The sequence below is a fragment of the Rhamphochromis sp. 'chilingali' genome (genome assembly GCF_963969265.1).
Source record: "Rhamphochromis sp. 'chilingali' genome assembly, chromosome: 16".
NCBI classification, from domain to species: Eukaryota; Metazoa; Chordata; class Actinopteri; order Cichliformes; family Cichlidae; genus Rhamphochromis; species Rhamphochromis sp. 'chilingali'.
Window position 1 is genome coordinate 29,158,796 of NC_137943.1, and position 20,435 is coordinate 29,179,230.

The 20,435-nt window shown below is 42.6% G+C and overlaps 1 protein-coding gene across 1 annotated transcript in view; it reads left to right on the forward strand.

The window, feature by feature from the left end:
• LOC308412378 (contactin-associated protein-like 4) overlaps positions 1-20,435 on the forward strand; it is a 157,706-nt gene that overhangs the window by 126,925 nt on the left and 10,346 nt on the right. Inside the window, exons 18-21 of the mRNA XM_080906683.1 lie at positions 11,120-11,359; positions 16,716-16,940; positions 18,482-18,615; positions 20,113-20,200. Coding sequence (XP_080762809.1) covers positions 11,120-11,359; positions 16,716-16,940; positions 18,482-18,615; positions 20,113-20,200 — 687 coding nt within the window. The remainder of the gene's footprint in view (positions 1-11,119; positions 11,360-16,715; positions 16,941-18,481; positions 18,616-20,112; positions 20,201-20,435) is intronic.

Below are 20,435 nucleotides of genomic sequence, written 5' to 3' on the forward strand. Positions count from 1 at the left end.
GATTATACTGATAGTTTATGTCAGTAATTAAAAAAGCAGCAGTTGACATCAATTGATACCTGGATGGATACTAGCTACATTACCTGGTTTGTTGTTGGTTCTCTTTTTGTTTCTATGTTGTATTTTATTGGCTTTATTTGTGAATTAATGTTTTAAATATTAGCAATGATGTTGTTGAGCAGAAGACTCAAAATTTGGCACCAAAGTAAATAAACTGATTAATGACTTGTAATTGTTGTAATTTATTTATTCATTTACGCTGCTTTTGAAGGGCAAACACATTTTGCTTATCATCAGTGACAGGGTCTTAGATATGCACACCTTTTCCAGCAGTTTATTTATGAGAGATTTTTCTTCACGTGTTTTTTTTTGTTTTTTTTCACAAACCTCAATTTTTTTGAAGACTGCAGCATTGCTCCCTTACTTGGATGGATCTACATTTTTGGCGCAGGTTTTACAAATGCCTTACCTGCCACAGCCCTCCCATTTATCCGGGCCTGGGACCAGCAGTAGGAGTAAAATGGCTTGAGACCCCCCCAAATCACATTTTGAGTAATATTTAAATGAATGCCTCGTGGCTGTTGTGGGGCTATTTGGCATCAGCTTAATCAAATCACTTTTTATTGTCACATCACATGTGCAGGCACACTGGCACAGCACATGCGAGTGAAATTCTTGTGTGCGAGCCCCACAAGCAACAGAGATGTGCAAACACAACAACACAAACGAGCAAAATACAAGAATGGCCAACCTGAAACTAATAAATATATGTACAATATATAATAGTGTATGCATTTCTGGATGTGTATACTAAATATTTTCCTACGTGTGTGTGTGTGTGTGTGTGTGTGTGTGTGTGTGTGTGTATACACATTTTTACAAATTAAATAGTAAAAAAAAAATAAAAAATAAATAATAATAATAATAATAATAATAATAATAAAATATATAAAATATACAGAGTTGAATATGTGCAAAACAAGTGGCATTTATATACAGTGTGGAGTGCATAATGTTGAAGTTCCAGTAGTGAAGCTGAGGTGTCTATGACGTGTTCAGCAGTCTGATGGCCTGATGGAAAAAGCTGTCTCTCAGTCTGCTGGTACGGGACCGGATGCTGCAGAACCTCCTTCCTGATGGAAGCAGTCTGAACAGTTTATGGCTGGGGTGACTGGAGTCCTTGATGATCCTCCCCGCTTTCCTCAGGCAGCGCTTCCTGTAGATGTCTTGGAGGGAGGGAAGCTCACCTCCAATTATCCGTTCAGAGCACCGCACTACTCGCTGGAGAGCTTTGCAGTTGTAGGCGGTGCTGTTGCCATACCAGGTGGTGATGCATCCAGTGAGGATGCTCTCAATGGCACAGCGATAGAAGGTCCTGAGGATGCGGGGGCTCATGCCGAATCTTTTCAGTCTCCTGAGAAAGAAGAGGCGCTGCTGCGCCTTCTTCACTGTTTTGTTTGTGTGTACTGACCACGTAAGATCCTCAGCCAGGTGTACGCCAAGGAACCGGAAGCTGCTCACTCTCTCCACAGCAGCACCGTTGATGGTGATGGGGGTGTGTACTTCTCTGCACCTCCGGAAGTCCACTATCAACTCCTTTGTCTTTGCGACGTTGAGGGTGAGATGGTTGTCTTGACACCAGTGGGTCAGGGCGCTGACCTCCTCCCTGTAAGCTGTCTCATCACTGTTGGTGATAAGACCCACCACTGTAGTGTCGTCCGCAAACTTCACAATGATGTTGGAGCTTAATAACACGTGCGTCCAGTTTGATTTTCTATGAAACAGCTCAGTTGGTTATTAGCCATACTACCAGCAAGGCCTCAAGGATCACGCCTAGATATGTCTAAAAATTTTGGTCTGGATACAGATCCCTCAATAAATTGTTCAATTTTGTTGGGGGTTTTTTTCCCAGTAAAATTTCGGTTTATTTACATGTGCCCCTTTCTTTTTTCCTATCACCATCATCAGATCAAAACTGTAGCTATATTGTCCGGTTCTTTGGTTTATTAGTAAATATATGCTAAAATGGATAAATAAAACTAATGACATTCCCATCAACCCTAGCTGTACTTTGAATTTTGTGCAGATTTGCATGCTAATAAACTACGATTAAGATGCTGAACATTAGTTGCTAAACATCAGCACGGCAAGCTGATGTCAGCATTTCTCTCACCACCACGGTGCCTAAATACATCCTCCACACAGCTCCCAGCATGGCTGTAATCTCATATCTTGTTTTTTATTAAGCCCTCCCTGACAGCTGGATGGCTCCTTACTTCTACCTCTCATCCCCCCAGTTTGTACCAAACCATCTCACTTTAAAAGTTAAAAATATCAAACCTCTATAGGGTAATATGTCATCCAACACGTTTCTTAAAAGATATCATTCAGCTATATTACACTCATAATAATCCCCACAATTATTAATAAGATTTTAAGTGTAAAACGTATATATGAAATGTAACCCTTTTAGTGTCTTGGCAAGGGGGGTGACTTTAAAGCAGTGTTCAGATTTCTCTCTACATCGTCAGTATCTCACCGCGTCCCTCCTTGTTCACATAGTATGAAAAGCTGAATATTAAGTTATTTGCATTCACAAGCCTCAGCATGGGCGTGATTACATTTTCAATCCATTTTACCCCATGAATTGTATTTGTAAGACTCCATTTGTAAGGCAAAACTGTTCTATTGTGTAAATTACAAGCTCCTGTGTTGGTTTGTATAAATTCACAAGCCATATTTCAATATATGCTGTACTTATGTGCCATAATCCTGCCTTGCTTTATAAGGCAGCGGATTCCATTGTCTTGATTAATAAGCCGTGTTATCGCCTTGCATGGATTTATAATCCCCAGCATGCTGTTTGCGTTGGAGGTGCTAAAAATCCACACACAGCAATTTAAAGTGAGCTCGGCAATTAGCTCAGCAGAAATCACTTCCTTTGTGAAGGTTAGAAGCAGTTGTTTTGTTTTGTTTGGATAGCTGAGCCTTTGTATATTTGTGCAGCATCACTATCCACCAACTGATGCACAGTTTATTCCTCCATGCTGGGATGTGTAGATGAGACTCCATCCTCTACAAGGATTTTCAGGATTCCTTTGATCTTCCCTTCATATCCCTCGAAATGCAGCTGCATTGGCACTAGATTGTCCTATTATAGACAGTGCGGTGTGCACGGTATCCTGTCAAGTCAAGGTTGTTATTTTTCTTCGAATCCTCTTTGAAGCGCAGCTTAGTGGGGTTTTTTTTTTTTTTTGGGGGGGGGGGGGGGGGGGGGGGGTTCGGTGCTGTGTTGATCTAATTTAATTACATTGATTATGAAAAGTTATATGCTTTATACGAGGCATATTCAACCTGCATGTTAAACCAGTGATGACAAAATACTTTTTTTTTTTTTAAACTTATCATTGTTCACTAGACTGTTCATATCCTGTTCATCAGAGTTCACATTACAAATGTTATACACAAAACAACAATTTGTAAACTGTAATTCCAGCAGAGGAATGGACAATTTGAGGTTAATTCAAAGTGTTGAACTGGCATTGCATAACATTTTACTGGTCCAAAGACATGCTGATGTAGGTGGAAGTCATCATTAGGCTGAAAAAAAAAATGAGGGATAGCAAAAGTTTTATCAGAGGTCAGCTGATCACTGCATACATTCCTAAAATGAATGAATGCAATGACTAGCACAAGAACACCAAAAGGCCTGAAAGACTTATGTGGATGATCAAAGAATTATTTTCATTGTTTCCATTTCCATCTAGCTAGGTTAAAAACACTCATTAGAAGGATAGACTTATCTTTGTTAAGTTCAGGAGATGCCCTCATGAATGATGATGATGAGGCTAAGGTTACAAAAAAAGTATGGGCAAAGAGAGAAAAGCTCATGAGCCAAAGCATACCACATCATCTGTCAAACATGATGGAGCCAGTGTTATGGCCAGTGGAACCGGTCAACAACTGCTTATTAATGACTTCTTGAGTGAATTCTGAAGTGGAGAGCTTTTCTGTTTTCTGAATATACCGTCAAAGAGACAAAACGGTAATTTGTTTAATTATTCTGCTCAGTATTTTCTCCCTGTCTATGTTCCATCCTTCCTCTCTCATTTGTTTTACTTGAATTCAGAATTTATTTCTTTTTTGCAGGATAAACGGAGAGAAATCATAGCCTCCAGTTGCAGTTTGCACTGTGTTTTTCACACTTTAACCATTGCTCAGCAAGAGTCAAGTCTTTGCACACGAGTCAACATCTTCCTTGCAAACCATCACAGCAACCCGCTAAAGCAATCACAAGGAGGTTTTCAGTCCAGCACTGTGTACCATTCGGTGCCCAGTTTCACATAGCAACTGCCAGAAACCACTTAGCAACCAATCAGGGATTGAACCATTCTTCCCTAGCAACCCGTAGCTATCAGAAGGCCGCAAACAGGTTCCTAGGCATGTGTGATTATTGCCTAACTTCCAGTGTTTTTTTTAATTCTACCATTTTTTGCTGCTTTTATATGCCTCGGTGTTCTATTCAGTAAAGATTATAAAATATTCTTACCCTCCAGCTTGCTCACACAGTTATTGAGTAAAAATGATCTTGCCAAAATTTCGAGATGTGGCAATGATTATTTTGTGAATCAGTGTTTATCAGTGATGGTACAAAGTAAATACTTGCTCAAACATCTGAAAGTTTCTTCTCAGTAATGAGTAAATTGAGAAACTGTTGTATAAGGAACAGTTAATGAGTGAAGAAAGGAATAAACAGGCTAACAAAACTGTATGTTTCCTTTTTTATAATTGCAACTTTACAGACTCTTAACTGTAGGGGTGGAATAGACATCAAATGTAAAGTGTTTAGGCTGAACATATATATAAATTGCCATGTTATCTATATGCTCTTTTCATGTGTGCAGCATAAGCAGCCCACAAAGCACATATAGTGTTTGATGATTGTTTTGTTCGCCATCGCTCAAGCGGTGCAGGTCAGCTCATCCTACAGCATACTGTTTTTGGTTGTTTGTTTTTAATCTGTGTTTTCAGAAAATATCCTGGTTTCATATTGAGATTAAGTCTTTTCTCAGAGCTGTGCTGTGCTTTTGCTCCTTCTTAGTTTAACTTTTCTTTTTCCTGCGTTTTGCTTGTTGAGCTCGATGTTCAGGCTTGAACACGCATCGGCTTTGATCTCCATTTCACTAATTAATTTCTATTCACGCTCATGTCGTCTCACGTGTCCAGTAATACACAGGATCCAGACGTATAGTAGACACTGAAAATGTCTTGTTAGAGCTGATGCATTTTTGATGGATATGAGGCTGAAATTCTCTTGAAGGTCTTACTCGTAGCTCTGCTCCTTTGGTCAGAGGTGGAGTTTATCTGCATTTCAATTCTTTGATGTATGCTTTGATCCCCACATCACAAATCCCTCATTATGCTGTTTAAGTGTTTTCTTTAAGCAGCGTTTCCATTTGATGTGAAGACTCTGTAATCCTTGTTGGAGCTGAAGTTGTACGGCAGGATGTTTGTTGAAAACCCTCACCGCTCTGATAGCCTCCCTGGTAGGAGGGTTTGTTCTTTAATAACCTCTCCTTGCTGCTGTTTTATTGCTTTGATCAGAGGTGGTGGTCCTCAGGGATGCTTTTTTGCTCATTGCTACAGTCACCTCTTTCACTCTCACACACTGCCATTTTGTCATGGTCCTGGGCCATGTGGGCCCAGTATTCTTAGTTCCTTGTATTTTTGTATTTCGTTCCTTATTTAGGCCATGCTTCCTGGGTTGATCTGTTACGTTGTTCCTTATGTGTTTTCCCGTTGTGACTCTCACCCCCTGTGTGCCCCTCTGTGTATCTGAGCCCTCGTCTCTCCTTATGTTTTATTCCATGTTTCCCCAGCCCGTTATGTCTGTGTTTTCCCCGTGCTCTCTCTCCTCCTGTCTGAACCTCTGTGCACTTCCTGTTTACTTTGTGACTCTCACGCCTGTACATGTCATGTTCAGTTCACCCCGCCCTGTCTCGTTATGATTATCAGCGTCACCTGTGTTCCCCGTGTGTTCAAACTTTCCTCGTTTACCCTCTGTGTATTTCTGTCTGCGTCTCCCTCTGTTCGGCGTCGCGTTCTCCCTCATGTTGTGTGGATCTCCCTGTGTCTACCTTTGAGTATTAGTTTACGTTTTTCCGGTTTAGTTTTGCATGTCCTGTATTCTGTCCTGCCAGCATTAAAGCTGTGTTTCTTAAGTTCATCCCCGTGTTTGTGAATATTGCTATTGGGTCCTCCTCCTGCCTGCCACACGGTCGTACCATGACAGAAGAACGCGACCACGATATGGACCCAGCAATTCACAACCCCTCCGCTGACCTCCGGGAGGATCTGATTTATACAGTGGAGTATCACTGTCAGGAGTGGCTATTCGGCGCGCTCCACCCCCACATCCAGGACTTCCTCGTCTCCACTGTAGGCGTCCTCCCGGAGCGGTCGCTCCTGTACGAAGAGCCGGAGGATGTTCAGCCCGGCCCGCTGACGGATTCGCGGCCCGGCTCGTCTCCTCCCCCTTCCCGGAGAAAACGGCGTTCACGTCGTCGCCGTTCCCGAGCAGCGGAGCAGTTTTCACCCCTGGGAGAGAGTGACCGTGTGTCACACTCTCAGCCCGAGCCTTCGGATCCCGGACTTCTTAACCCGTGCACAACTGTGAGTGGCTCTGTTTTTTTAACACCGGACTCGGATAATTCTGTCGCCTTTTGTTTGGACTCCGGAGACACTGTACAGCGACGCACCACCCCACAGCCGGACACTCGGACTTCCAATTCACCTGCTGTGGTGAGTGAGGACATAGTGACTGTTCGCTCAGGGGCTGTGTTTTGTGTGGCGGATGTCGACGCGAGCTGCTTATCGCCGGTGCAGCCACCAGCAGCCCAGTTAGCTCCCCCGCAGCTACTCCCGGCTCAGTTAGCTCCCCCGCAGCTACTCCCGGCTCAGTTAGCTCCCCCGCAGCTACTCCCGGCTCAGTTAGCTCCCCCGCAGCTACTCCCGGCTCAGTCTCCAGTGCCGCCTGTAGCGCAGGCCCCAGTCGCTCCTGTAGCCCAGTCCCCGATAGCAGTATGGTCCGCTGGTCAGCTTAACATTCAGCCAGGGGTCCCAAATCTCCCTGGCTCTGCATCAGCTCCTGCTGGGAGCTCGGATGAGCTCATCCAGGACTCCGCGGCTCCCACGCCGCCATCTACCTCATCCGCTGGAGGGTCCGAGGGGCCCGTTCAGCCTCCTGTCTCCGCTGGAGGGTCCGAGGGGCCCGTTCAGCCTCCTGTCTCCGCTGGAGGGTCCGAGGGGCCCGTTCAGCCTCCTGTCTCCGCTGGAGGGTCCGAGGGGCCCGTTCAGCCTCCTGTCTCCGCTGGAGGGTCCGAGGGGCCCGTTCAGCCTCCTGTCTCCGCTGGAGGGTCCGAGGGGCCCGTTCAGCCTCCTGTCTCCGCTGGAGGGTCCGAGGGGCCCGTTCAGCCTCCTGTCTCCGCTGGAGGGTCCGAGGGGCCCGTTCAGCCTCCTGTCTCCGCTGGAGGGTCCGAGGGGCCCGTTCAGCCTCCTGTCTCCGCTGGAGGGTCCGAGGGGCCCGTTCAGCCACCAGCTGCTCCACCGGCAGCCTCGTCCACGTTCAGCCACCAGCTGCTCCACCGGCAGCCTCGTCCACGTTCGCTGCAGCTCTAGCGTCTTCGCCTGGCCCGGCTTCAGCCTCGCCTGCCGCAGCCTCCGAGTCTTCGGTTTCTGCTCCTCCTGGTCCAGCCTCCGAGTCTTCGGTTTCTGCTCCTCCTGGTCCAGCCTCCGAGTCTTCGGTTTCTGCTCCTCCTGGTCCTGTGTCCACCGGGCCTCAGCCAGTGCGCCTGACACTGATGCGCCGCCGCTGCCTTCCGCGCGGCCGGCCCCCTGAACTGCTCCGTCGTCTCCTTCGCCGCCGCCGCTGCCTTCCGCACGGCCGGCCTCCGGACCGGCTCTGTCACCTGTGCCACCCGCCTGGTCGGCCCCCCGACCGTGTGACCCGTGAACTCTTGTGCCTGTGGGCTCTGGGTCGGCCCCCTGAACTTTATTTGGACTATGGTCATGTGCTCCTGTGTTTTCTGTTGTTTGTTTTGTTTCCCGTTCTGGTCCCTCCGTCCTGGTCCCCCGCCTCCCGCCCTGGGTGGGTTGTTTTCTGTTTTTGTTTTGTTTTTCGGGTTTGGGCTGTCGGGAGCCAGCCCTTTAGGGGGGGGGTGATGTCATGGTCCTGGGCCATGTGGGCCCAGTATTCTTAGTTCCTTGTATTTTTGTATTTCGTTCCTTATTTAGGCCATGCTTCCTGGGTTGATCTGTTACGTTGTTCCTTATGTGTTTTCCCGTTGTGACTCTCACCCCCTGTGTGCCCCTCTGTGTATCTGTGAGCCCTCGTCTCTCCTTTGTGGTTGTTTCATGTTTCCCCAGCCCGTTATGTCTGTGTTTTCCCCGTGCTCTCTCTCCTCCTGTCTGAACCTCTGTGCACTTCCTGTTTACTTTGTGACTCTCACGCCTGTACATGTCATGTTCAGTTCACCCCGCCCTGTCTCGTTATGATTATCAGTGTCACCTGTGTTCCCCGTGTGTTCAAACTTTCCTCGTTTACCCTCTGTGTATTTCTGTCTGCGTCTCCCTCTGTTCGGCGTCGCGTTCTCCCTCATGTTGTGTGGATCTCCCTGTGTCTACCTTTGAGTATTAGTTTACGTTTTTTCCGGTTTAGTTTTGCATGTCCTGTATTCTGTCCTGCCAGCATTAAAGCTGTGTTTCTTAAGTTCATCCCCGTGTTTGTGAATATTGCTATTGGGTCCTCCTCCTGCCTGCCACACGGTCGTACCATGACACATTTAAAAATTTCCTGCGCTACTAAAGCTTTTCTTTTGGCTGCCAAACAGAAGCGGAGTAAGATATTTCCGACATCTGGGGTTTTTGACGTGACAAAGATGAGTGGAGCACTTAAAGCTTGGATAGACGTGAAAAATATCCTGTTTAAATGTTCGTCCTGAAATATGAGCGTCTGTGTCGAAAGATGTCGGTTTCCTTGAAAAAATATGCATAAAACTCAAGAACAGCAGATAATGGTGACTGAAAATGCACTTTTGGGAGAAACATCAAGTCAGCAGATTTCTGATTTGGTTGCGTGGAAGCTAATGATTGTAATTGTATAATTCTGATAAAAGTTTTCTTTCACTTACTGGATAAATATTTGAATGTATCTGAATTTAATAAAAATGCACTTTAAAATATATTCTATTTTGCCAGCTTTCTGTGTCTTCATCTCTTCAAAAAAGCAAAGGACTGAAGGTCATTGGTAATACTAGGAGCCATAGGAAACCTCTTAAGGGGACAAAATATAGAATTCCTGATAAATGAAGCTGAAATAATTAAAACTGGTGGTCATAACTACAAAAGACATAAAAAACATAAAATTCTTAACTGTGTGAATATCTCCCAGGGCTCAAATTAGTGTTTGGTAAAAATGACTTTTATGTGTGCTGGGTGTTCTTCCTGGAACCTTTAGAAACTTTATTTAAAGTGGCCAAACTTGCTTCCTGTTGGGTATTTGAAATCACTGTTGTATAATAGGCCAGCTGTGAGCTGTAGTTTTAATATCAGAGTCACAGCGTGAGATTGTGTTAGTTATTTTAGTTCTTTTATATTGGGTTGTTGTTGTTGTTGTTGAAGGCCAGTTTAAGATGACTACATAGGTTTTGTTTTTTTTAAACTGTGCTTTCTGACTCTCAGAATGCAAATCTACAACTTTTAAGAAATCTTCTTAATAGCTAAACCTTTACATGACTGAATGGAAATTTTATAAAAAATGGTGTAATAAGTAATATGATTCTTAATCTTCTTAATCTCAGCATGGCCTGAGATTAAGAATCATACTGATTAAGAATGTCAGCATGAGCCTAAACTCCCAGTTTTTACATGTGAAACTCTTGACTGAAGAAAATGTAAAAACGTTTGTCTTTTGTCAGGATGTCCAGAAGGCATATTTAAACACGTGACAGCAATAACTGTCACAATTTTGTATGTGTACGCCTGTGTTTAATAAGTGCAGAGTAAAATGTTCCAATACATTTACAGCTGGAGATTTGTGGGTCGGGACACATTTGCAGTTAAAGAAAGGTGTTTGCATATTGTATTAATTTGAATCACTATGCAGAAAACTGTGGTACAATAGCTGTGATTATAACACTGATTAAAATGTGATTACACTGTAAGTCTGACCGCTGCAGGGTTGCATTGTTATGCAAGTGAAGGCGTCCAAGTGTCTAACCTCTCTGAGTGATTATTTAAAGAGTAACAGTTGAAAGGATGACAGGATGACTGGATTGTAGACATTTGAATCATGAACAATGACTTCCAGGAGAGTCTGTGAGGATTCAAATGACTATTATGTTGTGTCAGAAGCAAGTTTCATATTACGCGGTGCTTTGCTGGTTTAATCATTTATGGGAGTTGTATCAGAGCAAAGACGGAAGGCCTAGACAAGACTCTAACAGAGATCAGTGACTTGTTGGTGTGCAAAGCTGCTGCTGAACAACAGGACATTGTCTCCTTCTAACTTTGACTGCAAAGAGCTGCTGAGTTAGTGCCTCGAGCGAGGTAATAGATCGACTCTGATCTATGTAGAAAAAGAGGGGTTGTCTTATTTGAACTATGTGAAGAATCGGTGACCGTGTAAGATCTCAGAGAGAGTGTGTAACAATGAAAACAAGGTTTAAACTTCCACTAAAGAGAGCATGCAGAATGCCCTGTTAGACAGGCAGACAGATGGATGATAAAAGTTACGTCCCCCAAACTGTTTCCCACCTACAGTTTGTTGCTTCATTGCTGTTTTATCGTTGAGTCATTTCATAAAAACTTTTGACAGTTTGGAGCTTCCGGGGAAGCACAGGCGACATGTGTATCTGCTGTAGTCGACAGGAGAAGCTGTCAACACATAAAGAAATGAAAGAAGGGCTGAAACAAAGACAACATGTTGTCATGCTGTAGTAGATCGTTAGCTAAACATGCAGAATTTTGCTTCCTCTTTGTTTTGGAGGCTTTGAGTTTTAGTTCATTAATGTTTAAAATGGAAATGGGATGCTAATGCCATGCCCTATTTTTGTGTTATCAGGAGGCACAGCATCCAGGCAGAAAGGCTTCCGGGGCTGTATCCGCTCTCTGCAGCTGAACGGCGTCACTCTGGACTTGGAGGAGAGGGCGAAGATAACACCAGGGGTTCAACCCGGCTGCCCGGGTCACTGCAGCAGCTACGGCTCGCTCTGCCAGAACCATGGCCGCTGTGTGGAGAGAGCCAGTGGCTTCCAGTGTGACTGCAGCCTGTCAGCGTATGCGGGAGTTTTCTGCCAAACAGGTGAGCAGATACAGGAACACACATTTTACTATTAATATTGTGTATGGCTTAGGAAGTTGATTGCACAAGCTTTTCTCTTAGAAAAACAGATTGTTTTAGCTACTTAGTGATGCTGACCCCCAGGTCTGTCCCACTCACTTTTTTAGAGGCTTTTTTGTTTGGAGTCCTTTGGGTTTACTTCTCTGTGGTTTCTTTGTTCTTTATTTAATGCAGGTTTTGTTTTTCTATCTATTTGTCACTGCATTAAGTCCTTGTTTGTTTTAGTTACGGATTTCATTTAGAGTTTTATAGTTCCCTCAATGTGTCCTTTGTCCTCATCTCCTGTGAGTTTCCCTCTGTTAACTTTATTCATGTGTCTGTATCCCCTCGTTTTTTTGTTTCTCATTTCTCGTTTCTTTTTGGAAGTTATTTTCTCTTTTGTCTGGTTTTAGTTTAATCTGGTTAAACAGTTTTTTCATCAGCCCATCATAAAAGTTTCAGTCTGCTTCACGCATTCTGCATCGCAGTACTCTCACTTCATTAAACATGACAAATGTATTGTTTATGTGTAGAGGAATACCACAGCAAGGTGAGGTACATGGCCCAGACATTCGCCCTTATCTTATTTTGGCTTTTTGAAAAGTTTGTCTTTTTTGTTGTTTGTTGCTGGGTAGCTTCTTATTGACGAGACACCTGAGGTCGAATGAGTAGAGTAAAAGTCCAGTATAACCAAAATGTCTTAAAGGCGCTCCATCGTTGATGAAAAAATGCTGAGCTCTTAGTTAATGTAAGATTACTTCTCAATAATGTAGAGTTAAACTTTATGGAAGCATGATTTTAGAAACACATCGTGACATCTTATTTGACATTTAAAATACTTTTTTGTCACGGTTCTGGGTCATTTCGACCCAGCATTTTCAGTTTCTTGTATTTTGGTGTTTTTCTGTATTATGGTTTATTTTCTAATTCTTTAGTTGTCCTGTTTTGAATATGATAAGGTTTCAGTGTTATTCTGGTTAAGAGTTTGTTCTTAGGCTTAGTTCAATGTCTGTTCTGTGCCTGTCATGTTTGCTGTTTTACTTTGAAGGTCTTGTCTCATGTTAGTGTATTCAATTTTACTTCCTAGTCTTGCCCAGTGTTGGGTAAGTTACTTTAAATTAGTAACTTAGTTACATTACTAGTTACTTCTATCAAAAGTAACTCAGTTACTTCAAGTTACTCGTTACTTTCAAAGTAACTAGTTACTAGGGAAAGTAACTTTGATTTTACTCAGAATTCTCTTGTTAATGTGTTGCTTCCGTAACTGGATACCCAGCAAGAGTGCCAGTCTTCTAGCTTGCTTACTTGCCACAAGTGCTCTGTGCCACCTACCAATAGAAAGGAAAATATAATGTGCACATTTCCACGAGAGAAATCCCACGCCTGGACCGTCGTTGACCGCCGCCATGATTCTAGCCTACGTTACAGCGTCATGTGCGCTTTTTACATCCAACACAAAAACTGCAGTCATGGTCCTTTGATTGCACTCAGAACTCGGAAATTCTGCCTTCCGAATAGGAAGATGTAGGTAACACCAGACTGCAGATGAGCTGCATACAGGGCTGGACTGGGACAAAAAATCGGCCCGGGCATTTTGACTAGAGCCCGGCCCACCATTATAGGAAAAATCATAAAGCCTTTGAATGAAAACAAACGACAGAGACGGGACTTGCGACAGAAAAGCCGATCAGCTGATCATTGATCAGTTTCATGATTGAAGTAGAAACAGGAGAGGGAGGGGGAGGGAATGAGAGAAGAAGAGGCAGCTGTGCAGCAAAGACACAGAATAACTCCAGCTTTGTGTCTTTTTCATTGTAGCTGAAGTCCGGGACAAACTGTGTTCCTTTTCACCTCAATACGAAACGCATGATATTTTCTCTGAATACGAGACGATTCCGTTTTTTACGGGACGGTTGGAAACTCTAATAATTAACCTTATGAACAAAATAAAGTTCAACATCAGTAACATCATAGCACCCACCCAGCTGTATAGAAACTCCGTCATGCTAGCTAGTACCCAGTACAAAAAAGTCAGCATAACGAAAATAAACTCCACCTAAACTTGGTTCATATCTGACCCAGATAGACTGCAGGTCATAACTTCTTACCTGAAGTTCAGTTCGCCTCGGGTCTCTGCTCCTCCTGCGTCCCCTTTCCCTCATCCACCTGCTGGCCTCCACCACTTGCTAATGTTACTGAATCTGTGGAAGCTCCGCGATAGCCACCGCAAGAAGTAACGAATAACGACCCAGTAACAACTAACGCGTTCCTGATTTTGGCATAATAACTAGTTATGTGCTCGTTACCACAATAATAACGTAGTTACTGTAACGCGTTACTTAATAACGCGTTAGTCCCAACACTGGTCTTTTCTAATAAGTTCCAGCTATGTGTCCACCTGTTCCTCATTTCCTCATCTTCCTGCTAGTGTATTTTAGCCCCTGTCAGTCAGTATTTGTCATTACGTCCTCCACGTTAGTTGTGTGTGTATCCCTCGTCTTCTGTCGTCAGGTTATGTCATGCCACGCCATGCATTCCCAGTCTAGTTAAGCAATCCTAGTTTGAGTTGTGTTTTTGTATTGCCAAGTTTGTGTTTCCAGCAAATAAAGCTGCCGTCTTAAGTTAATATTTTGTCTCGGGGGCCTGCACTTGGGTCCAGCCACTGCCAGCCACACAGCTAATCGTGACACTTTTACTTTTCAAATCTCAAATACAGAGCAAAAAGATCACAATGAGTATTTGTGATACAAAAAGAAATGTTCAGTTTGACCGGGATTCGAAAAAGCGTCGAGCTAATCAATGCACAAACGTATTTTAATCTAAGTAGCCTATGTCAGAATCCCCATGCAGAACTATTCTGACGCACATGCTTTTCATTGTGCATTTCTATTCTAAGGAATTTTTAGACCTTATGGTTAGTTGTTTTTGCAATTTGCTGACTATCTCAAAGCACACAGGTAAAGAAACCAAACACAAGTTCTTCTGAGGGTGGGAAGAACAGAAGATAAGAAATATGAAGTAAACCCCTTCCTCTGTCTTTAGCTCTCTTGTAACATCCTGACCAACACCACTGTTCTGTGTGAAAAGCAAAAGTTTTGGAGATGGCAAATCATTTGATATTCAGAAGAGAGAGTTTGGATTGGGTTTTACTTCAGTGGTGTCACCTGCTTTGACCCCTCTCCAGAGGATCTGTCTAAACTCTACAGGATGCTGCACAGTGTCACATCATACTTCCATCCCCTTCCCTCAGCGCAGCTGCCTTATACATCTCGCACACTGAGGTTAAAGCATAGTTTGAAGGTATGTAGGTTAGTTTTATTTCTCTGAGAAGAGTCCTTCACTGTGAAGATCAGTCCTGATTGCCTCTCTTGCCATAAAAAATTCGTCTTTCAGAGTTATTTCTAATACAGATGGGTGAAATTCCTCACGTTTATGGAGTGGAAGTTGAAATAATGCCAAAGCACTTACAAGTGAGTGTTTATCCTGCTGCCTGAAGGTTAAGAACCTATACTTTACTGAAAACATTTTTCTGCTTTTATGCTACTCAGCACCCATCAAGAAGTACTTGATGTGGTTTGATGTAGATAGCTACTGTTTCATATGATTGAAGTCTATTTTAGTGATTTGTTTTTGATGTTAAAGTCACTAACAGTGCGTCACCACGTTGACCTTTGTGTTCTCCATTAGTTCTATAACTGAGTTCAACCATCTGTCCTTTTTTAGCCCGCCTCCCACTAAACACCGATATCTTCTGATCTCCCACATCATGCTGATGCTGATGCTGATGCACGCTTTGTTTTTCTTTGTGAGTCACAGTGAGACACTCTGTGTTTGATATATTAAAAGTTAATCTCTGTGTCTGGTTGGAAAATGAAAGCAAGAAGTTCTAAAGACTAATTTCTGTAATTAGAAATATAAAGTTCCTAAGTAATAAGACATGCACGATCCTTCCTACACCACAGCCCTCATTTGAAGTTAATTAAAGTTGGAAAACACTGTGGGGATAATTTTGTATATATTTATTGTTCTGTGCCCCAGAAATAATTTGTTTACTCTTACATTATTGAAAGCAGAGCTAACACTTTTCAAACTAGAATCTTTTTCATGTAGGCTCAAAACTTAGGATGTGAAGTTTTCAAATTATTGCCAATGCTCTAGCAATCAGCTGAAAAGCAGAAGATTATTAATGATATTTTTGATAACTGAAATTCTGGAGACGTCATTAAACTGGTAAAACAAATAAGGTGGGTTTCAAATATCCAGCTAGTTCAGGCTGGGTACTTGAGCTTCACTCTGTCACACAGAGGCAACACACCTCACTCGCTCTGCAGACTCACACATGTCTGCAGTGATGTGGACAATGTACGACTCTCTTGTGGTAAAGGTACAGCTGAGAGTGAAAGCAAAGCTGTCAGTTTACCAGTTAATCTACGCTTACCTATAGCCGCAAGCTATGAATAGTGACTGAAAGGATGATATTGTGGATGCAAGCAGCAGAAGCAAACTTCATCCCTTAGAGCTGTTTCATTTAAGAGGTAGTTTAAATAAAACCACTACTCCTCCACAGTGGAAGAAGCTAGTTAAGGTGGTTTGGGCATTTAGCTGTGATGTCTTCAGGATGGCTCATAAGTGAGGTGTTCAGGCATGTCCAGCTAGGAGGACACCCTGGGCATCGCTGCTCAAACCCCTACCCTTCCGAGCTGGACCCGGGTAAGAGAAAGAAAATGAATGGATAGATACTGTAGGTTGATGGGTTCATTCCAAAGGCTGATCTCGTTGCGCAGGAGTAAAAAGTTTAAGTTTGAGCTCCAGTGACCTTTGATACCTCAGAACAGCAGTCACCAACCTTTCTTGCGCCACGGACCAGTTTATGTCCAACAATATTTTCACGGACCAGCCTTTAAGGTGTCGCGGATAAATACAACAAAATAAAACCGGTACCGGTACCAAAAAACCAGAAGATTTATTCATAACACAGGGGAAAAGACCCAGGGAAACAGAGTTAATGATAAAAACAATAAAAATATAATGTGAAACCCATACATTTCACACCCGAGCCTCAACTCTCGCGGCCCAGTACCGAACGACTCACAGACCGGTACCGCTCCGTGGCCCGGGGGTTGGGGACCGCTGCCTCAGAATGATGATAAAATATGCAATGTGAGTTTAAAATTTTGTGTCAGTTGACTTTTTTTTTATTATTAGAAAGTCATATATTTCATGTATTTATGACAGCAATAAGATGTTGTTGCACTATTCTTTAACCTCTTTAACTCTTTTAATGTTTAATTTGAACAGCACTCTAAATCCTCGCCTATTTATTTTTGTCCTGTCCCAGAGGTGTCAGCCAGCTTCAAGCCTGGAACATCAGTCAGCTACACCTTCAAGGAGCCCTATGAGCTGAGCAGGAACAGCAGCGCTCTGCCGTCCTCCATCTACTCTGAGATGACACTGAGAGCAGAGAACATCTCTTTGAGCTTCAGGACGAACCAGAGTCCAGCTCTGCTGCTCTACGTCAGCTCCTACTACAGAGAATACCTGGCTGTGCTCATCAACAAGCATGGTAAGAGGGGCACAGGCCTCCTACGCTTGTTTGTCTTTTCTTCTTTTCCTTTTAATGATCTCATCTCCTTTCTTTCCTTATCCTCCTCCTTAAGTTAATTGAGAGGTGTCTTGATCCTCCTTGTACACTGTTCTTCTCAGTCTTACCCCTGCTAACTCCACTTTTAGTTTTCCCAACTTTAAAGTTTTGAAACCTCAGAAACTTTTAATGCCAGCCCTCATTTTTCTCCCTAAACTTTGTCTAGTTATATTTTTTAAATTTGCTTCTCCTCCCTGATGCTCCTCTCGTTTCTCTTCTCCTCTCCTTTTATTCCCTCCTGTTCTCTCCTATTCATTCCTAACAACTTTTCCTGTTTTGACCTCGTTTCCTGCTCTCCATCATCAAAATCTGTCAGATCACTCCTCTCTCTGGATTTGCCTCGTCAGCCTTTAGCATTTTCTATACAGCCAGCTTTGCCAGCAATTAGGTTTTGTCTCAAGTTAAGAATAAAGTGTTTTCTGGACTTATCTCTGAGACCCAATGAGTGACACTGCAGGAATAAGGATTAGGTCGGCCGATAATAGGAGGCAGGTCAGCGCACTTCTGAATAAAAGAGCTGGAAACATGCTGAAGTGTTTTCTTAGCTTCTGTGTGAAATAATTGTGTTGTGAGTTTGACTTTTAAGAGTGGTACGAGGCACTTTGAGTTGAAAATTACATTTTCAGCATCCAGGAATCTAATAAAATTGGCACTTTGCTGCTAGATTAGTTGTAAATGGATTTTTTCTGGTGTTAATGACTCAGAGAAAGCTGATGGACAGCAGGGCATTAAGATTTGCTGCTGACCTTGGAGTCGTCAGGTAAATGCTCTTAAAATGAAGCGTCCAATTAAATCCCTGAGAGCTTTCTCTTGTTTGCCCTAAGATGGCTCATTTCTTTTCATCCTTGACTGCAGTTAAACCCTCTCAGCCCGAGCACTACTGCTTCACTTAGGGCCCTTTTTTGTTTTTTAAAGAATAAATTTATTGTTATTAGAGCAGTAGCTGGTACGTGGTACGTCTTTAATATTTCCCCTTCTCCTCAGCACCTCAAAAAGAAGATATTGAATTGTAATTTTAACCTTGTGATATGATTTATTCACTTTGATTTATGGAAATATTGCAGATGTGAGAAAAAAAACTTTCGTTTTTAAAAACAATCTTTAATCTTCACTCTTTTGATAAATCTCCAATTAATATGCTTGACTATTAGGGGAATTAATTGGATTAGCTCTGTTATTGATGGGGAATTAGCGCTTATCCTCCTAATATGCAAATCTCAATTAATAGAACAACAACTTCTTCAAAACATTCAGATCCATATATGAAGGATTAAATGTATGTTTGCCCTGCTGGTGAAGATTATACAACGTAGCAAAGCCTAATTTTCAGGAAAAGACCAAACTTAATGCTGATGATCTCAAATCCTTCTTCTGTGAAAGTGTAGAAATGTTACTTCTTTCATATATCTGAGTTGTAACACTATTATTTGATGAGTATGTGTGTGTGTCTGTTATGTATGAAGATAAGCTGGAGGTGAGATACAAGCTGGACAGCAGCAGAGATGCTGAAGTGTTAAGGAGCAGCGTGAGGAACGTGGCCAATGGACAGCTTCACACCGTTACCATCAAGAGGCTGACAGACTCTGTGTCTGTGCAGGTAAAAACACCTCATCAGCTCATGAAATCACTGCAAGTTTGCAAATTGGCAAAGTACAACGAAATCCAGCTCGCACAAAGGCGTCGGTATTGTTTTAGGTAAAAAAAAACAAGTCCAGCGTTTAATGCAAATTTGCGAGGTTGTTGTTTTCTTACATTGGAGGAACAAAAGACAGATTAGCAGCACACAAATGATCCTGTTTGCAGAGTTAATGTGAGTGACAACAGCAACACATTCCAATAGAAACCTTTGGCCACATCCCTACCACCTTCGCTTCATAACCCTTAAAGAGTCTACAAACTGATGTTTCATTATTGTGGATCTCATAAGCTTTGGCACACAACATCATGTTTTATTCACTGTTTGCAGACTGTTGTAAAGCTGATATCTACTATAGAATTTCAGTGCACGGCAGCAATCCCGAGGGCGTTTCTCTCCATATTACTTGCTCCTTTGCACTGTCATTATCACACCAGAAAACACATCATACAAACAAGCTTCTGCTGCCACAACTCGACAAGAGTTTCTTCTTTGCTGGAAACATTTAGTTTGCATGTTTGAACCACACACTGAGAATCATTTTATTTTGTATTTCCAGAATGATTAGCAGGTGTGGCTCGTAACAGTCACAGCAGTCTCATTGTGAGATAGGTGTAGTGATTCTTCTGACACTTCCAGAATTTAGCCTGATGCAACAGGTTATGATGTTATGATGTTGCTATGTTGTTATGATGTTGCATCAAATACAATATCCTAATTGTGATTATCCAGTAACCAGTATCGTTACCAGTAATGTAATGGTGCTTGAGCCACTTGCTAAAATTATTCCATAAATAATGCAAAGTCATGCATCGCTGTGTCGTAAAACCTGCTCCTTTTATGTCGATGATGTGCTTTTGTACATGCAGATAAAGAAGATGAGGTGCAAAGCTACTTAAGATAAACTTTTTTTTGTTCCATGTCTTTGCCATTGAGGAGCTTATCTCAAGGGCAATAACACACACACACACACACACACACACACACACACACACACACACACACACACACACACACACATATCTCCTATCTTGTTAACAAGAGCCTCAGATGATGTATGAGGTAAATTTTATCTAACCAGGAGGCAGCAGCCAGAATGCCTATATAATTATCAACTGTGAGATAAATTACAAGGTGACCTTGTCTTGCGTGGGTGTAGCCTCCTGATTCACTGTGTTGTGAGGCTCCAGTAAACTATGAGGCACATTTCATCTTATCACTTTCCATCATACTGAATTGTTGTATCTTTAGCAGCATACAGTATAGGAGTCATAAGGTGATGGAGATAGTTTTACATCCATTTTAAACAAATTTGAATCAAATTTGAAGCACGTTTAGAGTACCTCGTAATACCGTTTCTGTAAGATGTTTTTCTCGTGCCACACCTACCGCTCAAAGTCGCCGAAATTAAAACAAAACTTTCCTATTTAAATAATGGAAGTAGCTCTCTTCCTTCAGATTGATGAAAATGCCAGAGAAGACTTCAATCTGACATCTGATGGGGAATTCAACGCTGTGAAGTCGCTGGTGTTGGGCAGAGTGCACGGTAAGTGAGGAGCCTGTAAAAATAGAGAAGAAGCCCTTTTACTTAAAGAACACTCAGACTCACACTCATTTGAATAACAGCTCTGGGGTGTTTGGCCTCATTTCACACTCAGCTTTGGGAAACTTAAAGAAATAAATGTAGCTTTAGCTGTTCTCAGCAAGCCTGATTATTCAGATTATCTGGAAAAAAAAGAGACTGAGGCAAAATGGAAAAATGTCTTTAATCATGACTTTAA